This window comes from Thunnus thynnus, chromosome 7 (assembly GCF_963924715.1).
Source record: "Thunnus thynnus chromosome 7, fThuThy2.1, whole genome shotgun sequence".
NCBI classification, from domain to species: domain Eukaryota; kingdom Metazoa; phylum Chordata; class Actinopteri; order Scombriformes; family Scombridae; genus Thunnus; species Thunnus thynnus.
The window spans coordinates 4,055,807-4,082,073 of NC_089523.1; the positions used below are offsets into that span (position 1 = coordinate 4,055,807).

The 26,267-nt window shown below is 38.8% G+C and overlaps 1 protein-coding gene across 1 annotated transcript in view; it reads right to left on the reverse strand.

Annotated features, from left to right (window-relative positions):
• Positions 1 to 21,863, reverse strand: part of LOC137185624 (ATP-binding cassette sub-family G member 4-like) — a 32,040-nt gene extending 10,177 nt beyond the window's left edge. Inside the window, exons 1-2 of the mRNA XM_067593872.1 lie at positions 21,550 to 21,863; positions 9,058 to 9,326 (exon numbers count right to left, since the gene is read on the reverse strand). Of these exons, the coding sequence (XP_067449973.1) occupies positions 9,058 to 9,313 (256 nt within the window). The 5' untranslated portion in view covers positions 9,314 to 9,326; positions 21,550 to 21,863. The remainder of the gene's footprint in view (positions 1 to 9,057; positions 9,327 to 21,549) is intronic.
• Between the last annotated feature and the right edge of the window lie 4,404 nt (positions 21,864 to 26,267).

A 26,267-nucleotide genomic window follows, 5' to 3' on the forward strand; every position in this document is an offset into this window, starting at 1 on the left:
TGAAGCTTATATGAGGCTTCAGTGGTCTGAGTTAGTCATATCTCTGCTGTGGAAGTATATTAACAAAAACAGGGACTTTGGCACTAAAAAGACTGTAACGTTGAAAGATATCTTCTTGATTTGACTCATTTGGACGCTTAAGCTTCATATTAGCTTCAGATAATCTTTTAAATACATGTGAATTTTGTCCCCCATCACTTACATTGTAAGTGCATTATGAAGGGATCTTCTAATGGTCAGTATGAACAGGAGGAATAATTATGGCAAGAAAAACTTGTTTCAATGTTTGGGCACCTGACTGTTGTTTTAAAGTTCTAGTGTGTAGGATTTAGTGGCATCTAACACTGAGGTTGCAGACTGGAACAAACTGAATACCTCCTGTCCCCCTTCCAAGCATGTAGGAAAACCTGCGGAGGCCATGAAACTTGCAAAAAATGCAAAAAGCCCTCACTAGAGCCAGTGTTTGGTTTGTCCATTCTGAGCTACTGTAGAATTATGGCAGTGCAACAAGGTGGGCTCCATGGAAGAGGACCCGCTCCCTATGTAGATATAAAGGGCTCATTCTAAGGTAATGAAAACACAATTCTTATTTTCAGGTGATTATACACTAATTCAAACTTATACTTATGAATATTATATTCCTTTTAAGTCAGTTCTGCTAGATGCCACTAAATTGTACATGCTGCCCCTTTAAGACACACTTGAAAAATTGTGTACCGGTCCTTCAACAATAACAAGGGAAATATCACATTATTCAACAAGAACAAACAGAATGTTTAAAAACAGCAAGAGAGGACCTTAAAAGATGGACAGTGACACCTTTATCTATATCTTTTTAAATTTCAGCCATAAGTTTAAAGAGATTAAAAGTATAATGATATGTTTTATTTGGAGGGATAAGATATGTTCCAGTGCATTCTTCAGCATACACAATTTGGAATTGAGCATGAGGAAAATACTTAATCATCCTCCCTATGAATCCACCTGAAAATAATAAAAACAATTGGATGATTCTTTAATTAAGACCTCCTGTGATGTAGTTGATGTAGTCAGTGAAGAAGGGGCTTCCATCATAATGAATAAATTGTTCATATCAGGTTATAAGACACTAAATAGTTGCTTATGAATAAAATGTAGTATAATATAGATTGTTTAGATGGTTTTACGGATTGTAAAGGTTGGAACCATAAAGTCATTGGGTGAATAAAAAAACAGTTTGAGTTGACAGATGCTACCACTCAGTCTAAAAATAGAGTCTAAACATTATATTGATCATGATCTTAAGGAAGTGATCTCTACACTGTATAGGATGCCTGATAATGTAACGCAAACACAGTCTGCACACATCTGCACTACCGACAATAAAACAAATTATCTTAATGTACTTGAAAATACAGAAAAATGACTTCTAGTATGGATACAAGTATCAAAGAATATATGGACAATTTTAAAGGAGTAAATACTAAAATTCTAAATGATGAACAGTCAATTCTTAACAATGGAAATAAGGATAAAAATTAGAATAACATTTGACATATAAGGTATATGTAACTTTTAAAAAATAAACTAAAAGTGAAGTTTAAAAACACAGCATTTTACCTTTAATCTACTATTGTATAATAATTAAATAGCTCCAGGATCATTGGGATGACATCAAATAAATAAAATAAATGAAATAAAAATGATGTTTAAATAAATTTTAAATAAATCAAATGTTCTCCTCCTGTACAGTGCCTCTATTTTTGAATGTGAATGGAAGGATACCCTTCAATTGCAAACCACATACATTATAGAGGAAAAAAATTGGTACAAGGACTGAGCCTGGTGGCATAGGTTTTCAGTGAGTTTGAGGAGAGAAACACAGCTACTGATAGAAGGAATTTTCTGTCAAAATTTTCTGCTCCAGTCAGAGGGCAGATGTCAGGGAGAGGGACTAGAGTAAGGGAAGCATGAGAATGGTTTGCTGCAGATAGCCATAAACTTTTTGTTGGGGCCATGATGGACAATGAGTGATAGAAGTGTTGTGGTTTAGTTTCTGTCTGCACCTGTTTGTTGACCTAAATGTTCTAAAACCAACGCTGAGCTCAGAGCACAAGTGATGACCTAAATCGTGAGAGGTTTAAATGTAGGTGATTCTTCAATGAAACTACAAAAAAACTACAATGTGCAAGGTTGTGGCAGCTCGCCATGGTTTTCAGTACCATGCCATGGGCATAATATTACCTTATATATCAGCAGTGTGTCCAGTTTGTACCCCGTCTCTTGCTCATTGCATGCTGGGATAGACTCAAGCCCCCCTGTGACCCTCAACAGGATAATGGATGTTCATTCAAAACATGTAGCTTGAGTATAACTAGCATTGAGATCTATTTGGGATATGTGGTTTCTTGTTTTTGTTTTTTCTGAGTGGTATTTTTTTCCTCTTGATGTCAAATTTGTACTTATTTCTATATCAAAGTATGTTTTTAGGAAAAAAAGAAAGCTAAATATGTGAAACTTGAAAATATGTAGAACATAATGATCTAAATATAGACAGGTAGTTGTCTTTAATCAGATTTTCTTTCATAATTGTTTTTGAATCATTAAAATAATTGCCTCTCTGCCCATCATACACACCCATTATGTCTATATACATATAGCTGTAAGCTATACCTCTAAGCTTTACGTTTTCTGCTGTCATCTTGGCTTGCAGCAGTGTTTTGGGTTTAACACTTGGCCCAAATAATAAAAACAGGGCAACTTGCACATTATTTGGGCCAAAATACATCAGATGCTTGCTGTTATTAGTGATGTAAAGACATTTGGGAAATGCAAGTGTATGTGGTGTATAAATTCATTCAACAAGTTGGATATAATGATTGATGGAAGGATTGGATGGAAGAACCACAGCCGGATTACTGTTGTAAAAATATTGAGAAACTCCTAAAGCTCACTGCATGCTTCATTTACACAGTGCTGTGACACATTCTGTATTGTGGCTGTGCAAACATAGTCAAAGAGGTTTTAGAGAGCTGTACTAACTTACTATTGAAAGGACACTTCAAACAAGTTGAAACAAGTGCATTTAGATGTTGGACTCAAACTGAGCAATACATCAATAAAAAAAGTATTTGCAAATCATCTACAGTAAGTGTTTACCTGTTTCATTAAAGCTTGAGAGGAATTTATATTTATGTTTCCTGGAACACACGTCACCCTGCCTCAATTTACTTCACCTCTCCTCTCCTTGTTTCCTCTCCTCTCCTCACCTTGTTTTCTCTCCTCTCCTCTCTTCTCCTTTTTTCCTCTCTTTTCATTGTTTTCTCTCCTCTCCTCTCTTCTCCTTTTTTCCTCTCTTTTCATTGTTTTCTCTCCTCTCCTCTTCTTTTTCCCCCTCTTCTCCTTGTTTCCTCTCCTCTTCTTGTTTTCTCTTTTCGCCTCTCCAGTGGCCTAGTTCTGGACCAGCAGCCCTTTCTATTAGGGGGTTGTGGATATCACTGGATTGCTACTGTTCTATGCTCAAAAGCTGGCAGATGAGGACGTGGGCGTGGGGCCAGGGCCGTGTGTGAGGAGCCCATGTTCCACACTCCTTTGATTCAGCTTGGCAGCAATTACTCAGGGACTATGCAGAGCTGCTTTGTGAGGGCTGACATTATCACACTGGGCCACCTGAAATGGACGGTTTGGACTAGAAGACACCGCAGCAGCTATCAGAGGAGTCTGCTGTAAAGTCTGAGACTTTTGGAGAGGCTGAGAGGGCAGGTCCCTGTCTGCATAAGCACTGGACTCCTTCAGTTAGCTGCAGGGCGAGGAGCCACCAACATTTCCACTGGAGACAGGCACCGAAGGCTGGTGAGCAGAAGAAGGAAGGCTGCTGTCTTTTGTGCCTGAGCCTGGGGAACCCTAACATGAAAGGGAAGGTTCTGTATGCAGCTCTAGTGAAGACTAAGAACTTTACAGTGCTAAGAAAGGTCAAGGAGCATCAGTGGCAGCATTACCTGGGTATTTCAGGTGGAGAGTGCTGTATAAGCTCCCTCTCCCTAAGAGGTCAGGGGATGACATGTGTATCATAGTGTGTTATCAATCAATCAATCAATCAATTTTTATTTATATAGCGCCAAATCACAACAAAAAGTCATCTCAGGGCACTTTTCACATAGAGCAGGTCTAGACCGTACTCTTTAATATACAGAGGCCCAACAGTTCCCCCATGAGAAAGCACTTGGCGACAGTGGTAAGGAAAAACTCCCCTTTAACAGGTAGAAACCTCAAGCTGAACCCGGCTCTTGGTGAGCGGCCATCTGCCTTGACCGGTTGGGTTGAGAGAGAGAAAGAAATAAATCTGTATTGTCCTTACTGTCTGCCGTCTGCAGGAAGATGGGAGCGTGTTTCTCTGAGAGGCTATACATACTGGGACTCAAGTATTCTGTATTCACAAGAGGCAAGGGTCCTGTAGAATTTTTTGTTTGGTCAGGCTAAATTGGCCTAATGGCTCACTATGCGTAAAAAGGTCATTCCACCGAATCGGTTCCATTTGCATGTTGTAACTTTTAAAAATTAAACTTCATTCTTTATCTTTTTTCAGCACTGTATCTAATACCACACATGTTTAACTATTCAAAATGTGTAATGGCCATTTTATTTATTTCATTTTTTTATTGTTTCTAAATGACAAATTCTTCATATGAGTAACAGGACTGGAAGTAACAGGAGTGAGTTTTTAGCATAGCATTAGCAAATACTGAAATGTAGCCACATGGCATCAATGTTAATAGCATGAGAACACTTAGCACCTTCATGTGGTTTACCAAAACTATCTTAAAAAAACAAAACAAAACATGATAACATATATAAATATATAAATATAAATAATTTAGGTAACAGGAATTAACATTGAGATTTATGCTCTCAGTCATAGTTACAATATGATCAAAAATACAGAAAATAGAGTGAAAGAACTTTCATTTGGTCTTCCCATGGTTTTAGGGAGACTCAAATGATGCCGCTTCCTGTTGAACATGTGACTTTTGGAATGTCCCAAATTTTTAGAGGGGGGAATGTGTCAGGGTAACAGGACTGAGTGAAAACCTGGGGACACGACTAAAATATGTATTGTAACTAACATATTAAGAATTTTCTGATGAGAAAATGTATTTTATGTCTAAAACAAAAAAAAATAAGATTTCTGAAAGATTCCAATCAATCGCATGGTGAAGTTTGGTGTTAGAGAGTGAGGACGGGCTAAAATCCTATTTTTTCAGCTTTCTAGGCAGTTTTTATTAAGGTTTTACATGATGTATCTTCAAATTGCAATTAGGACAAAGTGCAGGACACTTTGCTTGATAATGTAATGTATTATACAGATAATTTTCATGCATATTTATGCATGTAATGTCCTGGGGACGGGAAAGGCACAGATTCGGCCAAAAGGTTGTGGGGTAGTGGTCTGGCTTGGCACTGTTTAAAGGGCTGGTCTTTGTGGTCTTTCCTCTCCTATCCCCTCCTCTCCTCTTCTTTCCTCTCCTCTCCTGTCCTCTCCTCTCCTCTTCTTTCCTCTCCTCTCCCCTCCTCTCCTCTTCTTTCCTCTCCTCTCCTCTCCTCTCCTCTCCTCTCTTCTTCTTTCCTCTCCTCTCCTCTCCTCTTCCTTCCTCTCCTATCCCCTCCTCTCCTCTTCTTTCCTCTCCTCTCCTGTCCTCTCCTCTCCTCTCCTCTTCTTTCCTCTCCTCTCCTCTCCTGTCCTATCCCCTCCTCTCCTCTTCTTTCCTCTCCTCCCCTCTCCTCTTCTTTCCTCTCCTCTCCTCTCCTCTCCTCTCCTCTCCTCTCCTCTCCTATCCTCTCCTCTCCTCTTCTTTCCTCTCCTCTCCTCTTCTTTCCTCTCATCTCCTCTCCTCTCCTCTTCTTTCCTCTCCTCTCCTCTCCTCTCCTCTCCTCTCCTCTCCTCTCCTCTTCTTTCCTCTCCTCTCCTCTTCTTTCCTCTCATCTCCTCTCCTCTCCTCTTCTTTCCTCTCCTCTCCTCTCCTGTCCTATCCCCTCCTCTCCTCTCCTCTCCTGTCCTATCCCCTCCTCTCCTCTTCTTTCCTCTCCTATCCCCTCCTCTCCTCTTCTTTCCTCTCCTATCCCCTCCTCTCCTCTCCTCTTCTTTCCTCTCCTCTTCTCTCCTGTCCTGTCCTCTCCTCTCCTCTCCTCTCCTCTCCTCTCCTCTCCTCTCCTCTCCTCTCCTCTCCTCTCCTCTCCTCTCCTCTCCTCTGTCCTTTGGCTCATGTAGTCAGCTACATTATTGATGACCTAACCTGTCTCAGGCAATGCAGCACTTACTGGAAACCTCAGAGATTATACTCGTAACACATGCACTTAACATCAGACTCATAGGTAGAGACTGGCTGGTTTACTGCATCAAACACAAATTTACAGTCTTCTACTACTGCTTGCACACATTTACTGAATGAGTGATACTTAGGTCTCCCCAAAGTGAAAAGACAAAGACAAACATTGTTGCTTTTGAATAAAAAACACTATACTGCTCTAAATGGTATGACTGAAGCCCATTATGGCTTGGCAGGCCAGAATGAGGCAAGGAGGATGCCACCCAACAATATTCTTGGACACACGACATGAGGGTGAGATTTGTTCTTAATCAGAAGTGTTCCTTACAGTAAACAGTATGTTTTAGTTTTACAAGAGAAAAGGATGAAGACTAACTGGTTGTTTTGGCAAATGTACATCTAGTTAACTTCCCGGCAAACAGCTGCTCTCTAGAAGTGTTTCTTCAGGAAGCATGGTAAATAGTGATAGGTGACTGTTTGACATTTCCAGTACCTCTACTGCCCAAAAATGTCTCCTTTACAAAAAAATCTTTAATTCTTCAACAGAAGGGATAAATGCTTTTGATTTAATGATCCCTTTGCCCTTTCTCTAGTGCCTAACCATAAGGACAAACTTAACATTTAAGTCAATATGTGGTTAGTACATGAACAAACAATTTTTAAACACAAATCCTCAAGCTGGATTGAATGTAGTGAGTCATCATTGTTACCAATCAAAGCCTTTTGGGCGCTCCATTCACTGGTGAAAACACTATTTTCAGCTCAGCTGTGATCTTTAGTTTGTTACTTCCTTGTAAAGGGTTTACTGAGAGAAATCAGAACCAACCATAATGCAATAAATCTGTCATGAAAAGAGGGTATGAACAGGTGGTTGCTGAGTAATTTATTAAATGAAAAGTGTGTATATAGGCCTGAGCTGAATCAAACATTTACAGATACAGTATCCTTTATCATACCTGCACAGAAAACATGCTTGCAAATATTCTGTATGTCAACTATCCATTCAACAGAAGATGTAGTGACTGAAGTCTGAGCTGCATATGGATCATTACCTTCAGTGCAAATAATTTTGATCTGCACTGAATAAAATACACACAATGGCACCACATTCAAAGCTTGCATCTTTTATATTAATGTCTATAACTCGCATGTCACTTGATCCTCTCCGTGAAATCCATGGACAGTGATGGATCATAGAGAGGGCAGTGTGTCAGAAACAATCAGCCCTGCTCCCTCCTCAGCTCCCTCTGTCTCTGTTTGGGGAAATGATCTCAACAACAAAGATCAATAGAGGGTTTGCTACAGTTACTGTGAGTAATTCATCGCTTACTGCTCAATCAGTCATGTGCTACTGGTTTATTGTACTGGTGTTACTGACATGAGAGAGTGCAGAAGGAAACAAACTAAGGATGAGAGAGAAATATTATATTATTTTTCTTACTCTGACTGCCACTTGCAGAGGATGGAGCTGCTGCAAGGCCAAATGGAAGTGAGTTAATGACCTCGCTGTAACTGCTGGGCCGGAAGCAGCAGAGCAAAGCTGGCATTAAGCTACCACTTCTTATTACTGGCCACTTTTGTCGGATGTCTGCACAACTTATATGTATGTCCTCATACTCAAAACACAACTGAACAGACCAAACACACACCTACCTACCACCTGGCATTTGCAGATTTCTATTTGACTTGCATCATCGAAGCACAAGAATTCAAAGTAATAATTCACACAAGATGTATCCTTTTAGTGTCAAAGACTGAGTGACCACTTGGCTTGCAATATGGTTGAAAAGGTTTAATTCTGGTCAATTACAATACATTTCAATGTTTTCATGTATCAAAAAAGTAATTTCTCAAACCACATCTCCACTGTCTGTGCTCACTGTGTTACATATGTTAATGGTTTTTCCCAAACATACCTGAATACACACCATTCACTTCTTACTAGCACAGTAGCTGCAACTACATTAACTTATGCTAGTTGTGAAAGACCACAGCTAACTGTGCAAGCAACAACTGGAAGCAATAAATGTATTTAGCTATAATTTGCATATTCACCCATTCACTAATTTCTACAACACTTAATAGTTTATTCTGCTGTGAGCTGTAAATTTAGATTTTGGATTTTACATTATTAGACAGGTTGCAAAACTTAATCAAAACTTAAATTACCGTATTGGCCCAAATATAAGATAATATTTTATTCTGGAAATTACATTTGAAAAAGTGTGGGTTGTCTTATATTCGAGGACTGTTGCTTTAATTCTGTGTGTCATTTAGAGTTAGTCACTCCTAAAAGTGAACTACAGTGAACTACAGAAGGCTAATTTAACATATTTTTCTGATGTGACCTCATGATGAGTGAAAACAATTTTACATAAAGCATCTTCTGACGTCTTTACTGCAGAAACTGGCTTTGGTCTGAATCGTTTGTCAAGCTGCAAAGAGTTTCTATTGAGAGATGATGACGAGCTCAAACAGAAAGTCTGAAAACTAGAGAATGGCTTCAAGGATTGAAAGTGCTCTGCAACGCCATCATCACCATCAAAACCCCAAATGAGGAAATATATTTTGGAAGAAGAGTTCAGAGATTCTTAGAATTTAAGAAAGCTTGGTGCACAATCAGTCTTCTGCTTACTAGAACTCTTCTTGTTTTCATTTCAGTGGAACCTGGACTTCATGCAGCTTATATCCTCACTCCTAACAAACTGGTTTAAAGACATGACTGACGAATGAAGGATGGGTGGATGTGTGTTACCTCTCCTCCTCCAGCATGGTCCCTCCTGAATGGTGTAGGAGAGGTCAATGAACTCTAGGTCCACGGCCAAGCGTTTGGGCAGGTGGGAGAAGCGCTGCGCTTCCGTGATCTGGTTCTCAACCTTCTTCAGGTGAGTCAACTTGGATGCGTCCTGCTGCTGCTGAGGCTGGGCCAGTGTCTGGCTGCCTCCATTACACATGATGGCCTCCTCCATGGGGATACTCACAGAATCAGGTTCCAGCGCCTTATTATCCATGCCTGCTCTCTGTCTGTGAGAGAACAGGTAACAGAAGATGGACAGTAAAGGCAGAAGAGGTAAGGAAGACAAAATCAGAAAAAAGGGAGGTCAGTCATGCATCATTACCTGCTGGCATGTCTAATTTTACAGCCGCAGCTGGGGATTTGATGCCTTGATAACATATTTGGAGATCATTTTCTAAAAGCTCTCCATCCAGATTGAAGCTACAAAACAGCAGGGCACTTGAGCCAGCAAGCAGCTTTACATTATGCCCAAAACACAACAAAACAGAGGAGGAAAAAAAAGGAAAAGACTTCACGCCACTTTCAAAGCATTGTTTGTAGCTAACACAGCAAGTATACAGACCATGAGTCAATGTGACAGTTGTTTGGACTGATCATGGAGCGGAACTGCTTTTGAAGGCAGTAAACAAATACAAGGTTGCTAAAGAATAACCACAGGGAATCATGCCAAAACAATCCCAGCAATATCTTTGACCTTTATGTTCGATTTCTTAATAACATGTCAGTGTTTTCTCCATTCACACTACAATGTGAGACTAGCAATTTCTTCATTTTCATGGCTGGAGAATCCAGATGCTGTGGGCACGCAGGGCTAAAACCAAGAGGTAAGGAAGGGCTGTCATATTTATCTGCTTTAGTGGTGACACATCCACTATACATACATGCTAACATATGCTGCTCACACAGACATAATAATAAACACTTATAGATCAGTATGTTGTTCAGCTGCCAGAGAACTGTTCAGATACAAGAAAAGGCCTGACATCAAAACAAGCTGGCAACAAACTCTAAATTCCAGACAGCACTACATAAAGGTACCTTTGGCATTTAATTTCTATATAGTCCACAAGTAGACAGTTCACAACGCCACAGGAAGAATGCAAAATGAAAATGAAAATAAACCACATAATGATGATGTGATATATTGTTACCAGAAGGTGAAGTTATCAGTGTTGGTAGCTGGAATAAGCTGATGGTAAAGTGAGGTGAGTGTGAATTCAAATGAAATGTTTATTAAGCAGTACTGACAGAGTTGCAGTTCTACAGCACCAGTGCAGTCCAGAAGTATGTGGACAGTGATTCAAATCTCCACATTGGATTTGAAATCAAGTAGTGACTGTATGGAAGTGCAGATGCTCAGCTTGACTTTGATATCTAACCTCATGTTGAGCTATAATCATGGTATATACATCCATGAACACTGGACCAAGTGGGAATTCATCTCTCTGACCCAAGCTAGTAATGTGGCTCTAGGGATGGTTGGTCGGTCAGTTAGTGCAGCATTTTGGTCCAAACTAAAATATCTCAGCAACTATTGTATGGGCTGCCATGAAATTTTGTACAGAAGTTCATAGTCCCCAAAGGATCAGTTGAAACATAATTTTGATCCCCTGAATTGTTGTTTAATGCCATCATTAGGTCAAACTTTAGTACTGAAGACCTGTAAAAACAATCAGCCTCATCTGTACTTTGTGTAAGCGCTTGTGGGGAAGCCTGACCAGAGTGGCTAGGAAGGTGGTAGGAGGCGGATGTGAGAGACTTTGTCCATGTATGAAAAAAGGATGTCTTATTTACAAAAAGTGAAACTATGCTACATGTGTAACCAAAAGTATGTACAAAACCACAAAACTGAGCAAAACTCAACTTATAATAACATATGTTAATTTAACATCACGTACACACAGCTACACACTGATGTTAACTCCTTTAACAGACAAAAGCAACTGCTTATTTAAGGTGCAGCTCAGTTCCTTTATTTGATCGTTCCTCGCTCCTCAATTTTCGCTTGACCCAGAAATCGTTCCATTCCGCCATCTTGAAGGCCATCCCAAAGCGCTTGTTTCTGCTTTGAGGAGAGAGGAGCAAGGACGGATCTCTGAGGAGCTATGAGCGAGGATATAGAGAGCAGCCTTCAGTCTTTTACCAGCCGACGTGCCCCCTTATTGGATATCAGTTATTGATTAGACGCTGCAGCTGATCAAACTGATCTGATACTTCACAACATCACTGAGTGGAAACAGATTACAGATTAAACTCAAGTGTATCACCCCCAAGTTTTGTATTTTATGTTTTCTGATTCACCATATTGTTAAAAATCTGATCAACAAAAGAACTACAAACAACTTTCTTAATTTATTAGAATTTTTTTTCTTTTCATGATCTGTTATTTCTCCTTTTAACTTTTGTTATGGATACAATTAAAGTAAGGGACAGTCTGTCTGTTAGCAAGAAACACTCTAAACACGTTTATATTTTACATCATTTATCATCATTTCCATTCAGTCACATGAGGCTGAAAATTCCTGAGCGTTAGGTTTGATATGAGTTACATAATTTCCATTTCCCCTGAAACATTTAGCCTAATAAATAATTTCCAGTGTTCAAAAGACATCCTAATCATATTCTGGGTTAATAAATAATGAATTCACAATCAGAATATCAATAAATACAGGTGCAAACAATTAATAAATAATATAAACGCATTTAGCCAGTAGAAATGGTTCATGTGCCTCTGAGCAGGACACAGTACACAGTTTAAGTACAGAATGCAGGTTTTTATTCATCTGCAGGTGTTTGTCAAACAGGTAACAGGCTAAAGATAGAAAACAGCTGCTGGCAGTAATAACTGTGCACCTTTATTAGTATTAGCACGGTGCACATGTATGCAGACACAAACTCCATCAAAAGTCTCTACAGCTGTTAAAGCTGACTGACGGCTGATCCAGCTGTGATCAGCGGCTGCCATCATCAGAGACTGACGTCACTTCAAGTGATGCTTCAGAGGAAAGGACGTCTCATTTCTTTAAAAATATATTTCCTTGTTTCCTCTCTCCTCACATCTTTAGTGGGAGGGACTAAGACGCAAGGAAAAGACGCAAGTGAGGGAAACTTAAATGCAGTTTAAGGGAATTTGGATGTACCCACAGACTCTTCCATCAGCAGGAGTAAATCTAGGTTCCACCATTTTTACAGGGATATCCAATCACTCTCCTGAAACTAGGTAAGTGATAAAGTTATTAATTTCCTCCCTAAACTCCTAGTAGAAACACTTTTTAAAATACCTTACCATATAACACACATTTGTGACCATATAGAAACAGATCACAATCAACATCAATGACTTTGCATAATTTACCTCCCTTCCATGCTTGGTCTAACCCAGTGAAAGCATTGATGATGTCATCTAGTGTATAAATATGAGAAGTGGTTGGGTGCCTCCCATGGATGTATAATAAGAACTGGGGTGCTTTTCATTTAGCCAATTTATGCTTCCTCGCATCCTCTCTCTTCTCTCTGTCCTCCGGATGTGACCCAGAAACCATTCTCCCTCTGCAATCATCAAGGATCTTCCAATCCCTTCAAAGCACCTCAGAGGAGACGCAGAGCGAGGAGAGAGGAGGCTCCTGGAGGAGTTTAGAGTGAGGAACCAGAGGTGTATCCTCTGCAGATGTTTTCTACTGGATAGCAACACCCCTTTGATCCAATGTGTTTACTAATTGTTCAGCTGATCTGACGGTACATTAACAGTCAGGCTGTTGTTGTAACACAGCAGACCAGGAAAACTACATGTGGAACTGGACTGAAAGCACCAATATCAGCTTTTCCTATTTATACACAGAATAAAAATTACAGAATTATGATTCAACCATAAAAAACACTCTTGTAACTTTATCTTCTCCTCTCTTCTTTTCTGTTTCAAGTATGTCTCAGATCCTTCAGGAAAATATGACATTGCCTCGTGTCTCCTATAATAACAATCTGAGCCTGAAAAGGATGTCAGACTTTCACAAACTAAATAAGAAATATCTTTATTTGAACATATTTTGCAGGCTACAGCTGTTTTTATTTCTCCTTTTCCTCAGTTCTGTTCTTTTAGTAATTAATGGATTTAAATTGGCAGATGGCCGCCCACCTAGAGCCTGGTTCTGCTTGAGGTTTCTTCCCGTTACAGGGCAGTTTTTCCTTGCTGCTGACGCCAAGTGCTACTCATGGGGGATTGTTGTCTCTGTAAATTTAGTGTTTGAGTACGGTCTAAACCTGCTCTATGTGAAAAGTGCCCTGAGATGACTTCTGTTATGATTTGCCACTATATAAATAAAATTGAACTGAATTGAAGTGAATTTGCGTCTTATTCTGTGGCAGCCAGACGCTGCTATAGATCTATAATCAAATAATAAAAAATTGGAGCAGTTATCAGGTGTTTTCCTTCCAGCTCTCAATGTTGTAGAAATTATTAATAGTTTAAAGTGTTCATTAATTTTACATGAATTTTAAGTTTAAACTTTAGAGTTTAAACTGTTTGTTAATCATTTCTACATATTGATAGCCGACCTCTACATATTTGACAGTTGAGGTGCTGTGCATCATGAGTAGCTGCGGTCTCCTCAAAATGATGCTGGAGTGAGCGAGGACGTTCCTTTTGATGAATTAAATTCCTCAGTCCTCGCATTTGTAACTTGCATCTCTCTCTCACACCCTTGCTTCAAGGAGCTAAGAAGCGAGGAAGAGACATGAGTGAGGAAAGCGAGGAGACACGTTAGCTTAATGAAAAGCACCCACTGATATGGCGCCACCAGTCAGCCATGCTGCCAATTTGTCCTAGTGACCACTCGTGGTGTTGCAGTGAAAAACTCTTCTGTAGATGGCCATTATAAAAGAGACATCTATTCAACTGTTGACAGGACACCTCCAACTGCAAATAAGGTAAATTACGATTCTTTCTATTATGATTTTTTTAATCCATGAAAGTTTTATATTTGTAAAACTAATTACAAGGCTAATGGCTAACTGTGCTAGGCAACCAATTCTCATTCGATTGAATAGACGCCATCTCTGAGTCCAATAGCCAGTTCTTATAATACATCCATGCTGCCTCCCCCTTTTGTCTCCGGAAAGTCATATTATTAACACAGATCCAGTGGCATTAATCTGTGCAAGCAATAATAGTGTAAAGGGAATGTTTCCCCACACTTTTATTAAACATAAACTCTTTTTTCATGTTTTTTCTCACACACAGTCCTGTTCCTGAGCCTGCATCACTGTCAATAGACAATTACACAGATACAGCAATCAGATGGAAGAGACAGGCTGCTGTTTCCTCTGAATGTCTGCACAGTGCTGATGATGCAGAGACAGTGGTGAGTAACAGCATGTCTCAGAAGGCTGTGTGTGTGTGTGTGAGAGAGCATGTGTGCCTGCGTAGACACCCACTGCCTGGTAGGAACAGACAGCTCGATATCTCTTATGATAAACAGATTTGTAGTCAGGCCTCTAATAGGTGAGAACAAACCAACCATGATTCGCATAAATTACAATCCAGTTTGGAGGAGTTGTTGTCTGGACAACTGGCAAGGTTTTGTTTTAGAGCAGGAAGAAGTGGGATCTTTCACTGCAGTGAAAAGTCACAGAGAAGAAGACTTTTTAAATATTTTACCAAGATGATGTTTCCCTTATGTTAGCCGTAACCAAGTGTTTTGAGTTCCTTAAACATGATAAAAACATTTATAATACTTTGGTTGCTGGGAGCAGATACTGACAGAAAAACAAATGAAGTAATGTGGCCATGAATATTTTGTAGATTCAGTCAGTACGAACATTTTGCATTTGCAGTGAATATTTTACAGCTGTTTACAGATGTTTAATATAATTAGGGCTGCAACTAATAAATAAACATTTAAAATAAATACATTTTTGGTTTTTAAAATGTCAGAGTATATTGAAAAGTGCCCATCACAATTTCCCTAAGCCAAAGGTTATGTTTCCAAATGGTTTGTTTTGTGAAACCACTTGTCCTAAACCCAAAAGTATTCTGTTTAATACCATAGTATGCCAAGATGACCAGCAAATATTGACATTTGAGGGAGTGGAATCACTGATTAAAACTGTAAACTGGATGGCTTTACAGTTTTTTTAAAAAATCTTAAAATATAATAGGAGTTTTGCTCTCTAAATATTAAAAGCCAGTCTTGCAAAGTAGTGAGTGCTAGAATAAGTAACTGATACTGGCAATCAGAGGTAGAAATCACCATTTATCACTTCGTTGCTTTGAATAATTTTGTTTGGTTCATTTTAAAGATCCGTAGTCACTGATTATGTTTGTTTATTCATTTTCTAAGCTAAGCAGAATGCATCAGCATTCAAAGGCATATCACTATGCACATCAGTAAGCATTTGCATGGCAGTAACATTTATAAATAAATAAATGAATATATTCCGACTGTCTTCAGTTCAGTATGTTACATTAATTCCATTTTAAACTATTCAGCTCAGTACAAAAAAAGGCCAATACAAGCCACCTGTCTACAGTTTAATCACATCATGATGGTTGCTGTGGCTCTCACAGTCTTTCTGTAAACTTTAAACAGGAAGAAACAGCTGAGTTGATAAGTATCATTTTCAGGGGAGTTCCAATACAAAAAGTTACATATTTGGTCAGTGAAAATGATTCAGTAGGGTCAGTTCATCTTGTGTTGTGTTGTGTTAAAGACTTGCTCTGACATGTACTGAACACCTCCACTGCTTCTACGTCATTATTAGTCCCGCTTCAATGGAAATGTATATATGTTTCCTGGGAAAAGATAGCTTTGATATGACCACCATCAGACAAAATCCATTTCCATTGTCCTGGCAGGGCTCTAAGCAGCAGAAATATGCAGTCTCCCCTGTGATCGCGAGGTGATTAATGATCATCGAAATGGAGATACGTCTAATCTACTTTGTTCTGCGCAGACCACTGTAAAAACGGTTCCCAAGTCTGAGGTGGTACAGTAATTTGTCCTTTTTGAGACAGAAGTCTCATTTAATCACTCATGGGGTTCTTAATCCCTTTGGGGATTAAAATCAACTTTCTTTTCTACCCTTGATCTGCTCGAAGCAGAAGGGGGCTACAGTTACCGGCTTGGGAAAAAATCTGCAGCCTCAGGTACACTACCAAGCACCAAGCCAAGCTAATGTATGGGAATTGACTGCTCCTTCACTTGGCCTCTACATCACACCTCCACGCAGACGCATTTCACTGACAGCATGGAAAGAGAAGCCAGAGAAATGTCAGTACAAGTCTTTTCTGGGTGTCAAAGGGCAGTGATAAGGAGGAGGCAGGGAAACGGAGAGACATGTTACGTATGCCAACATGTCACGAGTCAACCTGGATGGGTCTCAACTGTTCTGGACAAGAGGGAAGGTCCACAGAGGGGAGAGGAGAGGGAGAGAACTCAGTGACCCGGGTCATACCACTACAGATTATCTACAGTACCACTATTACACTTCTATCTGATTTGAAGACGTGATGCCCCAAATATAGCTGGATTAAAGGCCAATTACAACCAAATAATGTGGTCAGGTCCACACAGCTAAATGGAGACATCAAAGTAATGATAAAAAAAATCATGCTGCTTGCCTGGTTTAACTGGAATGACCTCAAAAACTCTTCAATTTACCTAATCCCCCCTCATTTCAGAATATATGAATATAAAAATACTGTTTATTTTTAAAGTGTAACTGCTGGACACAAGATGTCTCCTACTTCTGAAAAGTCCATTCTCAGTGCAAAGCTTCCCCCTTCAGCAGATGAATTTGAGAACTAACTCTGCACATACATCATTCTGCAGAGTGAAGCTCAAACCAAATGGAGTTACAATAAGAAAAACATTTTTTTAAGTGGTGGGGGGCTTTAAGTTTAAATCGACAGATTAGTATACAATAGGTTTCTCCAAAAATAAGAATCCCAGGGCTAACATTAAGACAGTGTAAGTAAGGCTAAAAAAGTAGAGCTGCAACAATTAGTCGAGTGACAGAAAACGACTCAACTATTTTGATAATCAATTCATTGTTTTGAGTGATTTTTCTTGAGAAAAAATGTTCAAATTCTCTGATTCCAGCTTCTCCAATGTGAGTGTTTTCTGGTTTCTTCAGTTCTCTATGACAGTAAACTGAATGTCTTTGGGTTGTGGACTGTTGGTCGGGACAAAAGAAGACATTTTAAGTTTCTTGTGCTTTGGGAAACAGTGATTGACATTTTATAGTACATTTGACTGATTGATTAATTAGGAAAATAACAGATTAATCGATAATGAAAATAATCATTAGCTGCAGCCCTGCTGAAAAGCCTAGTTTCTCTTGCCTTTAATCAACTTATCTTAAATGTGCATACGCAGCTGTTATTAACTTTATGTTTATTTTGTCACTGTAACATAATGATTTGATGATGAGCAGCACAATAATTACTGTTCACTTGTTTAATATGTAGCTTGTTTGACACCATGATCAAATTACTAATTTTATTCTCAATCAGTTGTCTGACAACAGATACAGTAAAATGATATTATGTAAATATGTAAATGAGTAACTTAATTATTATTGTTAGAGTTTGTCTGTATTAAACACAGTACATGTGATGATGGAGAGCAAGATGGCTACAGCTGGTTTAGCCAGCTGAGTCTGTCTCACTCCTACAGGTTTGATGTGATGCAATTTTTTATTGTTCATCAGCAAAAAGAAGATAAAGAAGAGATTTAGCCATGCTCCTTTGGTTTTGGCATTTGAGATATAAAAAGGACCTGAGAGCCGGACACATTCACACATAAATGGCATTTTCAGATTTAGCTGGTCTAGTGTGGACGTTAAAGCTATAAGTTGAGGATTCATACTTAAAAATGACAGTCCATTTTGACATATTTCTTGGGCTCATGGCATGTGACTTTGATTTGATTACTGGGTGACGCAGTGGCTAACTGCGCAACTGGTGATATCTCATATTCTAAGTTGTAAGTGTGATATATCTAGTGTATATAACTGCTAATGCTACTCAGTTAATTAATAATAATTAATAATTCCACACAGAGCAGGATGGAAAATGATCACTTCCTTTGTATGGGGTCATAGTTTAATAGCAATCAGTAAACTTACTTTGTTCTCACAAAAAGTTTCATTCTATAGCAATTTTGAACTGGAGTTGCAGCCTGGCAATGATGCAAGTTGAAAAAGTATCACTTTTCAAATGCATTTTCTCCCTTAGTTTGTATTTTCTCACCTCTATTCACACTCAGTACACCACAAAACCAGTCTGAAAATCAGATTCAGCACAAAAACAGACACAAAGCATTTTATATTCTATTCATGACCCTTTGGATGTGACATGTTTCCCAATGGAACTGAGAGGTTTCAGACTCAGAACGCAGAAGAAAATAAAATGTTCAGATTTACAGCAGCTTGGGAAAAAAATTGTAATTTGGGGGGAAATTCCTGTTTCCCCTCAAAGAGCACATGAGCAACTGATAAAGACAATTTGCAATATTTATGTCAAAGCCAGGAATCTATTAAGTATATTACAATATTTATTTTCAGGCTGAATATGTCTGAAAGTTACTATTTGTACAGTGGTGATGCCACTGAGCTGGAGAACTATAAATGTTGTGCTTGATCATATTTGAACCTCAGATCTCTAAAAATAGTGCAGACGCAGCTCTTCCTTCTAAGAAAATGGATTCTTTTCAAATCTGCGATTCAATAATGATTGTTCCACAATTTTTAATGAGTCTTTTGTGTTATGACCTTGTACAAAAGCTTCAACGACTGAGTGTTCTTCTGCCGTCAAGTTTCCACAGGTTGCATGACCTCAAGGTTTTCCCCCTCAAGTACTTGCTAAGAAAACCACAAGATATATGCTCTCTATTTCCCAATACTGCTATTCTATACAGCAGCATTCATATACATTCATATACTGTTTGTTCTTTTTGATCATTTGTATGTTGGTTGATAATGTTTGGTGTGTTGTCATCTGTGGTAATATGTTTAATACTCTGTGACTGGAGACCACACTTCTTCTGCAGGCAGCGGTGGAAGAAGTACTCAGATCATTTACTTAAGTAAAAGTACCAATACAACAATGTAAAAATACTTCATTACAAGTAAAAGTCCTGCATGAAAAATCCCACTACAGTAAAAGTACATAAGTATTATGAGCTTGATGTAGTTAAAGTATTGCAGTAAAAGTAGTGGTTTGGTGCCTCTGACTGATATATTATTATATATGACATCATTAGATTATTAATAGTGAAGCATCAGTGTTAGAGCAGCATGTTACTGTTGTAGCTGCTGGAGGTGGAGCTAGTTTACACTACTTTATATACAGTTAGCTAGTTTAGTCCAGTGGTTCCCAACCTAGGGGTCGGGGCCCCTCCAAAGGGTCAGCAGATAAATCTGAGGGGTCGTGAGATGATTAATGGGAGAGAAAAGAAGAAAAAACAAAGTTCTGATACACAAATCTGTTTTCAGTTTTTGGACTTTTTCTCTAATCTTTGATTTTTGGCGAAATATTGGATCATTTGAACATTTATTGAAATGAAAGCATGTGAGAAGTTTAGAGGGAAAAATCACTATTTGGTGGAGCTGTTAACAACTCATAGACATGTGAAATGTGACCCCGACTACACACTGCTTTTTGTAAGACGTCAAAAGCCAAAAAGGTTGGAAACCACTGGTTTCATCTTTAACAATGTGTTGTATTTTAAAAGCATGTTATATTATCCATTGTGTCAAATCTTCATCTGAAAAGTAACTAAAGCTGTTTAATAAATGTAGTGGAGTAGAAAGTACAATATTTCCCTCTGAAATGTGGTGGAGTGGAAGTATAAAGTAGCATCAAATGGAAATACTCAAGTAAAGTACAAGTACCTCAAAATTATACTTAAGTACAGAACTTTTTAGTTTTATTTAGTTACCTTCCATCACTGTCTCTGTGGACAACATGATATTAAATCACTGAAATGAATTATCCACTTTAGGTGGGATTTTGCTTTCTATGTAAAACTTCCTACAGTCACAAACAATATGGCTGAGACACTCTGACCTCACTTCTGTACATAAATGTGTCCTGCATAGATTGCAGGTAGATGTAGTGAGCACCTCTAAACATGGTGAAAGATGACTCATAGACTTCTGGGAGTCTTGTCAAAGCCAGTATACACTGTAAAAATGAATACTGTTGTGTCAACTGGATGATAACATCTAGTGGGCACAGCAGCAAGTAGAAAAGAGTCAGAGGAGCTGAACATGACAGCAGCAAACCTTACACAGTGTCTGATTTTTCTGCCAGTGAACAGCAGCCTCATACTGTAGTGAGAAAGACTGGCTGTTCTTACATAACATGAGAAGACTGAACATAAGGATATTAAGATCAGACCCAGGGAAGTAGGTTAACAGTGCTGTTCTCCCATGACTTTGTAAGAATGAGAGTTAATACACTGGAGAGGCTTTGGTAGAAAAAAAAAAAAAACTAAAAGCTCACGTACATTCCTAGTTTGAGCTACAACACAGGCTCCATAAGCTAAAGCAGAACTTTTCACTCATATGTTGAAATGGGTCTGAAATGTGAGGGAGGGGGGCAGGGTTGCCTTTCTTTGTGAGTTCAAAGGGAAGAAAATGATTAACAATAGCATTCATCTCAGCAATAAACGGATAAATAAAGTAGAGGATCAAATACAACTTGTCAGCAATCACTATAAGTTATATGAACAAATCTGTCGTTTTGGGTGGTCCTCTGTGCTTGAGTTTGACCATGAGCTGAGTGTCAGAAACAGTAAATTATTTCATAGAGTTTGGGAGAGTGTAACTTCCAATGCATCCCTGCTTACAGGTCAAAAATTATCTACAGTATGTATAAGAACTAAAAAGACAAAAAAAAAAAAGGACAAAAAACTCTTTCTTCAAGTCAAAGTCACTGGATGGACAGTAACTCAAAGTCAGTCAATCATGTTTGTTTGCCAAAATAACTCAAATGTCATTTAATAAGGTTAAACAGGTTTGAATACAGATGAACACAAGTTCACAAACTCTCTGAATTAATATTAACCAGGCTGATGCATATTACATGAACAATAACTAGGGTAAAATGTCGCATTAATATTTTTATGAGGCTAATTACAGTGAATTTGACATAAGTTAATATAGGCTATATTTAAAATGCAGTGCTTAATAACCGCTTATTACACCACATTTGGAGGGTATTCTAATCTATTTTATTAATATTGACACTCTTTTCGTGTATTTAATAACTGCGTAATCCCTCGGAACATGTAGCCTACTGAGACAGTAGTCTGAGTGGACAGAGGGCAGCCTGGAAGCTGACACATCCACCACAGGGAAAGAGGAGTCACGTTAGATACAACAATAACACTTGTTAGGAGGAGATAAACACAAAGAGGAGAGAGAAATGAAGCGGAATAGAGAGCTTACGTTGACTGCTGTCGGGTACTAAGTATCGCTGTCCTTCGCGGTGTGTGTCAGGGTGTTGTTATCCTCCCCGGCTGCTGCATTCACTATCAAACACTGTCTGCTCCGCTCTGCAGCATCTACAGCAGCGCTGCACGCGGAGCGGAGAGGGCGGATCAGGACAGGAGGGGTGGATGAGTCGGGACGTAGCAGGATGGATGGAGGAGGGAGACACTGAGCTACTGTACAGACAGAGCCGGGTCACATGGTCGGAAAATGACTCCTCTGCTTCGTAGAAATGTGGATTTCTGCCTTTATAATCTTTATCACGGGTGACAGCTGTAGGCTTATGTTTATGTAAGCCACATTTCTACCACCTATTAACTGTAGCCTGTAGACTTATTTCCCATCTATTCACGTCACAAAGTTCGCAGAGTTGAATAATATTACCTACAATTATAGTAAGTTCAGGTGACAGTTGTTAAATGTGCTCAAATATCCTAGATGCAGTGTATGAGCACATTCTGTTCATAATTATTATTTATTAGCATCAAAATATGATTCTGATTTCTGTAAAATTGCACTTACTTTAAAATATTTTCACTTTGATATAAAGTAAATCAAATACTGTATTATCATCTCTGAAATAATAATCATTATAAATTGGTGAATATATTTTAGTCAAAAAATAACAATACTGTAATAATAATAATAATCTGAACTCAAGTTCCATTTACAGTTCTAGCTTTTTCCAGAGCCTTTAACCACATCTCATGTTCTTCATCAGCAGATGGAGTTTGCTCAGTTGGTTTGTACAAACTTCAACTAGGCAAACACCATTCACTAAGAAAGATCATGAGATGCAATTGAAAGCTTTGGGAAAAGCTGCCACAAAGTCTTTTTGTTCAATTTATTTTATTTTTCTGTTAGAATGTAAGAACTTCCCATCAAACTGAAATTAAACTGTACCCTATCGGGTTTTATAGATCCTAAATGGTTCAACAATAAAAAATAATACTTTCATATTAATTGAAATTATTTTTAAACACAATACCACGTATTCCCGTAGAACATGAGTGTCAGTTTACAGTAGAGATATAGTAGTTATCCCTCTTCCGTGTGTGTATGTGTGTAGGGAGCCCCGACACATCCTGTGGAAGTTGGAGACACTCTCAAATTCCTCAAAGTCTTTAGATGTGACAAATATGGCAACAAGCCACAACCCGTCAACAAGGGCCGCATATCTGAGAGACTGAATCCACCGCTAAATATGAGTCTGACAAGTTCAGACTTGAAAAATACATAACCCCATACAATGTACAGATAGATGCTATTCTCTCTGTCGCTCTCCTCCCTCCCCTTCCTCTTGTCTCTCATTCATCTGTGACTGTCCCTCTAACTTGCCAGAGGGGAGGAATTCTGCAGTGAACACACCTGGTGTCAAACAGGGATGACTAGTTGCTTCACACCCAGAGTGATGTCTGCTATGAATGGGGATTTAAACAGGAAGAAAAAGAGAAAGAGAAAAGGCTTGTTTGCAAATGGACATTCTCAAAACCTGTAGTCAGTAAAAAAGTCAGGGTGTCAAAATCTGGTGAAAGGTTACATTGTTACACACTGGGGAGAGGAGGCTTGTCATAAATACTGTCTGTAACATGCACTATTATCCCCTCGCTTGATATGGCAAGATAATGTCAGGGCTTGACTCTGTCCTAAACTAAGGAAATATACTCCCAGTCGATTTATTTATAGGCCACGTATAAAAACAACAAATACTGGCCAAGGTGTGTAATGGCTGAACAGTGTGTCTTAAGGCAGGATTAAAAGTGATGCTGCATAGGGAAGACCTGTCAGTGAGGAGTAAACTGTTCTACAGTCTGGAAGTGGCTTGATAATTAATCCATTGAACAAATACAGTCTTTGGATGATTTGAAAATCGGTCACATTAACCGTGTGGGTAAAATAAAAGGTATTAAAACCAGATGACACAAGTATTTCTATACCAAAACTCAATTTTAAACATGAATGTCAGCCATCCTGAGATGAAGATGAGTGTATTTGAGTTGGGTTTTTTTTCAAGTCAGCACATTCTTTAATCTGCATTATGGGTAATAATAAAACACACATATCACATAATTTTATATATTTGGCCCAACTCTTGCTTAAGAAAGTAAAAATACTAATGCCAACACTGTATGGTCCTGTAATTACAGTATGTTCTCACACTGAATCTCAGTATTCCACTAAGGTGGCAGTTAGGTCAAAGGGAAAGAACATCACGCCCACCTTAAGTTATGTTCTTGCTGCATACTACTGTATATGTTCAGTAATAGCCCTAAATTCATGGTGTGAGTGAGGCAGAGCCTTTGTTTGTGTTACTTCAAACCTTTTGAGGCACAGTTCCTCCTCGACTATAGTAAAACCTGGAATATGCCCAACTGAACTGTTGGGTATATTCTGGTTCTGTGCACATAAAATGTGTTGGTTACACACTTAAGTGCTTCTAATGGTCATACAGTGTAAGGGTCACTCTCAATATTGGGTTTAGGCGACAGATGAAGGAATCCCAATGACACTATATACTAGAGCTGCAACAATTAGTCAATTAATTGATTAGTCGATCGACAAAAAATCACCAACTGTTTTGATAACCCAGTCATTTTTTAAGAAAAAATGCCCAAATTCTCTGGTTTTAGTTTCTTTTTTCTGTTCTTTGGGTTGTGGACTGTTGGAACAAAGTAAGACATCTTAGGTTGTATTTTGGGCTTTGGGAAACAGTGGTCGACTGACGTTTTAGAAACCAAAAAACAAATCAATTAATCAAGAAAATGATCGATAGATTAATATCAGATAATGACAATAAGCCTTAGTTGCAGCCCCACTGGATACAGCTACATTTTGAAAGTTCTCACTCTACTCCACATCACACCACTCAAAGTTTCCCCAGTGCAACAGCCAGTGAAAACAGTATCCTAACCCCTTTAGTGGTGGTGATTTTTCTAAAATATGGGCTCTTAGTCTGTGATGGAAATTTACCAATATGTACCAGTATTGTAGTAGAGATGACCCAGCCCAGCAGGGAACAAAGAGCTAATTTGTCTGTAACTTTTCCCTCAGGTTCAAGGGTTTGACGCCTGGCTGCTGTCACAAACAGGATAGGAACCTTGTAATTCACATTCTCTGTCATACATGGCACCAAATCAGACTTGAAGAGGTGTCCTGTTTGCAGTGCAGTTTCTAATTTTGGCACTCTTACAGTGTTTTGAGCATCAGTATCATCAAGAGAAGCCAACATACTCTTTGACATTTGAATACTACATTATCATGATTTCAGTTAATATTTTGGGTGTAGGGTTTTTACATTTTCAAGAGTCATTATATCAATATCCGAAAACTATTCAGTTTTTACCCAAAGAAAGATTCTGATTGTGTTTGATCTGTCTCCAATTCAGCTGCAACAATAGAGAAAAGAAACCACAACCCATCTTGTTCTAACCAGACTTGATAGTCAAGCACCAGACAGGGACAATAGCTGTTTGAGTGTTATATTCATAAATATTCAGATCATAAATTGCCAGCCATGGGGTGAGGATCAAGGCATTGTAACGCCAGGATTTAAAACAGCATAATTTTGTGACAAATTCCATTAATTCCAAAGGAATGGCTGCGATCAGAGGATCTGCTTGATGAGGCAAAATTAATCTGTGTAAATTTTCCACATAGATTTCAATTTAGTGAACTTTGACCCGTGAATTTTGGAGCAACAGCAAGCTATCTTTACAGCACTTTAAAGTGAAACTTGCAGGTTGATTTCATTTTAGTGGATTTACAGTCTTTGTATCATGAAAATTCTGTGTAAGGTTAATGTATGAAATTCAGACAGAAAAATAAGCATATTTTGAGCAGCGCCCTTAAAACAGGCTTTTTTTTCAACAACGCGTCATATTACGTCACATACAGCAGTTGCTTTCTTCTGGTACGGTACACTGCAGTAGTAGGTAGTACTGAGTCTGAACAGTCGTCACTTAGTGAATTTGTATTTTTCCCCTAGTTTTGTTTTGCATTTTATCATTTTTCATCATTGTGAATAATCATATATGCAGAATATGCAGAACCAGAGAATCCAAAATGGAGGAAGCTGTTATTAGCTTGTTATTATATTATTATTATGGATCCCACTGCTTTTCTTGGCAAGACACGCCCTGCGAAGCATTCAAGCGCTATGATTGGCCAGGCATCCATGCTTGCGCCACTAGCCTGCTATTTCCTAGCTGTATGTTCAGTGGGTGTCTGGTGTTGAGTAATGGGAAACGTTAACTCTGAAGGACTATGAGTTAACAGTTTGAGTTAAACATAGAGGTTGTATTATGTGAAGCTTGGGAAATAGCAAAACAAGGCACTGAATTTTTCTTTCTTCCTTGTCAGATCTCGTATCCCAGAACTACTGCTGCTGCACTGAGAAGCCGCACTGCCAGTCACAGTGCACTGAAGGACAGATAGACATGTTGCCGAGGTCCACCGTCTGAAATGCAGGATAGTACTGGGAGCTGAGGCGAAACCTCCAGAACTCCCTGAAACTGCATTTCAGACAGTGGACCTCAGCAACATGTCTATCCATTCTATGGTGCACTGTGACCAGCAGTGCGGCTTCTCGGTGCAGCAGCAGCAGTTCCTGACAGGGAAGGAAAAAAAGGGCAAAACGGGATGCCTGAGCTATCAGACAGCCACCTAAAACAACTGAC